The following is a 6,000-nucleotide window of genomic DNA, read 5'->3' as shown; positions in this document are numbered from 1 at the left end:
CGAAAAACACTCTGGTTGAAAAAAGTTGGAGTCGAAACAAAAACTTGTGTGGGGAATCCCCATTCATACTGTTATCTTTTTTTTGCAATGTTTAGGAACAGGTGGGGAATCCCCGCTCGTTTGGAAAGGTACCAACGGGACATAAGCAAATAGCACATAGTTTCATAACGTGTTTAATTACGTGTAAAGGTCCCATAGAATAACAATGGAAGGAACAAAGCGCTATAAAATAGCATGGGAGGGAACATAAGCCCTTAGAATAGCATGGGAGGGAACATAAGCCCTTATAATAGCATAGGAAGGAACATAAGCCCTTATAATAGCATAGGAACGAACATAGGCCCTTATAATAGCATAGGAAGGAACATAAGCCTTTATAATAGCATAGGAAGGAAAATAGCGCTATAGGATAGCATGGGAGGGAACATAGGCCCTTAGAATAGCATGGGAGGGAACAGAAACTCCTAGAATAGCATAGAAAGGAACATAGTCGACTAGAATCCATAAGTTCATGCTCTGGAAAGACGCCAAGGAACATAAGGCAAGCAAATCCATAGGTATATACTCTGGAAATTTTTTTCCTATAGGGGCAAGCAAATAGCATGGGAATTGCTATTGGAGCAAGCAAATTCATTATTAGCAATCTACTTGCGCCCATGTACTGGTGTTGCCATTCCATTTATAGTGTTCAGGCATTTCCCAGTAATAGAGAAATTCCTTCTTTTCATTTGTTTTAACGCCATGTTGTGTCGAAAATAGGCTTCCAAGATTAAGCCTTGTTGTTTTATATCTACCAAATCTTCTTGGGCTTGGCTGATATTTTGCATCAGATAATGCCCAGGCAAATGAGCATTAAACGTTCAACGGCATGGCTATTTTTCTGGAAATCGTGAATAAATACTCACCAGCATACTTCAGTTCGTGTAAAGCATCGACCTTTTATATAAGTTTTTGCTTAATTGTAAACCATGCACCGTTTATTTTCGACAATCTTTATTGAAGCACAATCATTTCCCTTGTAGATGTATTTATATAGATAATTTACCGGACCTATATTTCCTACATATTCGACATTTATGTGACATTGGTATTTTTTAAGCATATGAGGATTATATGTGGTGATATGAAGATGATCACGAGTAATTCGGCGATTATTAGTATCTTTACGATAAACAGCACGGGCATGTGAAAATTCTTCTCTATTCATTTCTTCTAATTTGGGATCATAACGACGTCGATATTTTAGTTTTTCAGCATCCGCTATAGATGTGGCTGAATTGTACTGCTTTGGAAAACCAAAGTGGCACTGGAATTTTCCATCTTTATTAATCAAACAACTCGCATTTGGATTTAAATTCCCACACGGATTATTAATCATCAACTTTAAGGCTAATTCTCTTAATATTGGATCGTTGGAATTTGGTATTTCAGCTGAAATAAAATCCTTAATTTCAACTGGATTATGGATTTGATCCTGAGGACTCACGATCAATAGCAAATGCATATGTGATAGTCCACGTTTTTGAAATTCAATCGTATATACATATGCTGCCACCTTTCCAAAATATCTGAGAGTTATCTGAAAATTTAATAGTTCCTGCTTCTTTAAATTCAGGCCATTCAGGATTGCAAATCACAGTTATAAAGTAATCTGGTGGTCCAAGGTGACGAACAATAGCCAAGGCGTCTGCAGCAAAGTAGCGTGTTGATCCGACGAATGATGACGGTAATTTAACTTTTTCACCAACGAATGGATCCTTTTTCGAGGCTAAGTCTTTAAGAGGTCGTGTTACACCTGCGTGGTTTTCACCCATAATAGTTTTCTGGTTAAATTGTATCCAATCAATACGATCACGCTCATAATGAATAACGGTATCAACGAGGTACTATTGGAAAAGTCTTCCACCAAAATACAAAGCACTAAAACCAATCCTACGCAGATCGGGTTTTACAGCTTGCACAGAAAAGCTTTTCGTGACTTTAGGTCAAAAAGCGATACGATTCCTTGTTAATTCAAGCCATGTTATATGTGAACGACTTATATAAGGTGTTTGAAGTAGCATACCCCTTGACTATTCTAAGGTTCCAGATGGATATAACATTAGATAGGTAAAGGGCTTCACATGACGGTCAGTTTTGTTTTCATTACAAGATTTTTGTCACGTTGTTTTACAACCATTTAATTTGGTGGGAAACTATGGTCAGCATTAAGAGTAAGCATATCGCATACTTCATTACACGCAGGAGGGCCGACTATAATCTACACCATCTTGCAAAGTAAAAATGAGATGCACGTTTGTAGGCTGTTGTCCCAATGAATCAGCACGTTGATTTGAATCATCCTCCACTTCTCGCATTTTTTCGTAACCTTTGGCATAGTCGTTTGAATCTCTCAATATTTCTTTCAAGAGATTCATTAGAATACGAAAGATCCCATAATTTAAATAATGTGCGAGGCGTTCCTCAACAGCTTCACTGGGGTCTAAAATCTACATTTGGCCATATGAAGGTGGCTCAATTTCATCTTCAGTAGTTTGTGACAGATGTGTCACTAAATTAATTTTGTGATAAATTTGTTCAGCTACTTTGAAGCTGAATATATTACGACCATTAATGATTCGATCATCGCTTATGTTGAATGAAGCTAGAGCCAAAAATGATTTCAAGTTTCGAATAGGCCTATGAAACCTTTCAGAGAGCAAGTGACGTCTCAAAAAAGGCAAACCAATTCATTTGGACATTGAGATAGTGACATTGCTATTCGACCATGCAAGCAGTAATCTCCGAACGAATTACCTTTGTTTGCTACTCTTTCCTCAGGAAAAGGGAGGGCTCCACTGTGAATACAAGCAACGTTGAAGGGTCCCAAAGACTTATATATAACATTTACTGAGTTTATGGCATCTTTGTATGTATGTACTTGGTTTTGTGCCATACGTTGTTGGTAACGAAGATTACGACGCCGCTGTTCTTCTATCCGCGTGTGTCTTTGATCTTTATTTTCATTTTCGACACTCTCTAATTCTCGTTTTCGTTTATCTTCCAACCACGTGTATCTTTGCTCTTATTTATCATTTTGTTATGCTCTAATTGTTGTTTTCACATATCATCTGACCATCCGTGTCTTTGCTGTTCATTTTCATTTTTCATACATACGCTCTAATTCTCGTTTTCGTTTATCTCCTGTGTAATTTTGCAGGCTTCCTACATACTAAAAATGATACGACCAGCCCCAGGGGAAAAAATTATGTATTTTTTGTCATTTGATAGTATGGAAATGTGTTGTATCTCACAAAATTTTTTTTTCTGCTATGAATCGAATTCCTTTTTTTGTTTATCCTTCACAGACGCCAGAATAGCTTCAGTCCATTCCACGGTGGTTATGAAATTAAGGTGTAAATCTGTTTGTTCATTTCTGAGTATGTTTACAGTCTAAAATATTGGACATTTAAAATATTGTGTGAATAAAAGCCCTCCTGTATCCAAGGGGGGGAAGGTTCCAGACTGAAACCCTCACCAGGAAATTTTGTCCGACTGGTAAAAAGTAACAAAAATGCATGTAAACAGTTTTGTTGTGTTTTGTAAGATTCTTTTTGTAAGCCTCCCCCGACCCCAACCCCGCAAGACTAAAATACTAAATACAGCCTTGGATAGGTAAATTATATGAACGAACTAAAAAATTATACAGCAATTTATAACTATCTGAAAAATAATGTATCTTGGAACATTTGATATACCTTAGGCTGTTAAACATTTAGCAGCATGAAGGGCGAACCGGTATAGCTATGATCACCTCTGCCTGATAAAGGCAACGGTTCAGCGTCAAAATTACTACTACATCTAGCTTCTTATGGTCAGGGGTCAGCCGAACAAATTCTTATTGGGGAAGGAGGTAACGGGAGTGATCCTTAAAATTTTTTTATCACATCAGTACCTAGTTTTATGAACTTTTACTAATTCTTTTTTGAAACCTGACTTTAGCAAGGAATTTATCAAAATTTTCCCTTCGATATCAGTTTTGTAAGGCTATTTTGAGACAAATTAGGCAATGAAGTTTTCTTTAATAAAGCATGAACGTTTTAACAGCATTCCCCCGTTTACATCAAGGTATTTGCTTATTTGTTTTAATTTGACATTGTTGAATATCCTTCGGCTATCATTCGATGTCTTAACTTAATCACTAAATAGTTACAATTATTAACTAGTTTAATGTGAATTACCTTAGTTTCCATCAATTGCTTCCACACATCCCGAGCAATCTCAGAAGAATTTGGAGGACTTTCTTGACAGGTATCTATATCAGTGGGATCCCATAGATGATACGACAATGGAAGGCCCTCAAAATAAGGATCGAATTGAGTTGCTGTAATAGTTCTGGACTGCTGAGAGTTTGAGTTTTCTTCAATTTCCTCATCAACTTCACTGACTTCCTAAAACAATCAAAATGGTTAGGCTGATGCATAATGTTTGTCTGACTTTAGGCTGATACGTATGATCAGCTTCACAATATTCATATGCTATATCATATAATATTTTCTTCTTTACTGTACATTTATGTTAAAGAGATATGGAGGAGTTGAATATGGATATGGAGTGTTGGGGTTCCACCCCTGTTTATTTTCCTTTTCAGATAAATGACCTGTTTTCGTTTCCGTAATTACATTTGCTTAGATTTGCCTATGGTATAATTTTCAATGATAAGTTAAAGTCTCGTTGCTAAGATATAGTGGTTTTGCAATAAGTAAGCTTTCAAGCTAAATCCTATTTTTGTTTGGCTGATCTGGGCCATTGACCGATAATACTATTCAAAAGAAGCCAGAGATTTGAACTTTACTTTAGCGGATTGGCCAGGGCCAAAAAAAGGTCCACCCCAAATGAAAGTGCTTGGTACACAAGTGGTGTTTTTGTTTTTAGTCTCCATTGTGGCCCCGTTTAGGGAGTCTGTGTCGAGAGTTTATGGATGTGTGTTTTGTTACGTGACGTGGAAAGAATACAAGTGAGGTATTTTCTACAACCGTTTTAGATTATTTTTCCACAAAACCAGGCAGGGTAGGGAAAGAGCTCGCAAGAAATACCGTCATTAGTATATCGACAGGGGGGGTCCGTTTACTATCCAAAGAGATAGCTAGAGATATTAGGGATGACCCAGAGGGCGGCAGCCTTGGCCTAGAGCAGAGTTTGGCCTTTTGATCGTTCGATCACGTTACCATACCCTGGAACAGGGTATACCATAACAGGGTATTACCATTACCATACCCTATATTTATGGTACAATAATGTTGGCCGCGAGGCTTTTCATTCGAACAAGTGGGGCCAGCGGCTTTCCACGGTAATAGAGAGATATGGAGTAAATGATAGACTACTGCATTCCTCTTAGTACTTTGGATACTTTATAACAAAACTCTTGCGGTATGAAAATTACTGTCCAAAATAAATTTCAGTTCTAATTTAAAGTGATTTCAGTTATATATTTATAAATAATCATGTTATCTTGTATGTTATATTTGAATTAGAAGGGGTTAAAGTACCAGATAATCTGTTGGTTCTTCGCGATCTTAATGACGATTTTGATTATTCTACAAGTTTTGTGCAAACAAAGAAGGATGAAATTTATGATATTTTGACACCCAGCAGTTTTGTTTATAGTTACCAATCAAAGACAATATAGCGCTACTTGGACTGACGAGGAATTAATTTATAATTTAATGTAAAAACTTTAATTTTTTTTTTATCTAAAGTTTCTGAACTCAATGAGGTATGACATACCTATCATTTTGTCAAATGCATACGTAACGTATCTTTCAACTGACGTTGTTTTACCTGTTTTACTCTTTTACAAAAAAAAATATATATATATTTCCAACTGATAGTAAGGAGCAATATTAGACCTTAAAATGAACAGAAATTATTCCATCTTTCAGTTGAAAAAACTTGTTTCTTTACTTTAATTTCAGACCGTTTTTCAATTAATGCTAGGAAATTCTCTTCCCTCCTGTTGCA

General features: G+C 36.4%; 1 protein-coding gene across 2 annotated transcripts in view; it reads right to left on the bottom strand.

Moving 5' to 3' along the window:
* Positions 1 to 6,000, bottom strand: part of LOC148950005 (uncharacterized) — a 105,960-nt gene that overhangs the window by 21,589 nt on the left and 78,371 nt on the right. For both annotated transcript variants that reach the window (XM_089092069.1, XM_089092068.1), the window contains one exon: positions 4,221 to 4,430. In XM_089092069.1, the coding sequence (XP_088948195.1) occupies positions 4,221 to 4,430 (210 nt within the window). The remainder of the gene's footprint in view (positions 1 to 4,220; positions 4,431 to 6,000) is intronic.

The sequence above is a fragment of the Artemia sp. Qi Xiang Cuo genome, chromosome 7 (genome assembly GCF_049724085.1).
Source record: "Artemia sp. Qi Xiang Cuo chromosome 7, ASM4972408v1, whole genome shotgun sequence".
Classification (NCBI taxonomy): domain Eukaryota; kingdom Metazoa; phylum Arthropoda; class Branchiopoda; order Anostraca; family Artemiidae; genus Artemia; species Artemia sp. Qi Xiang Cuo.
Note: the sequence above shows the minus strand (reverse complement) of the source record. Positions and strands in the feature narration are given on the sequence as shown.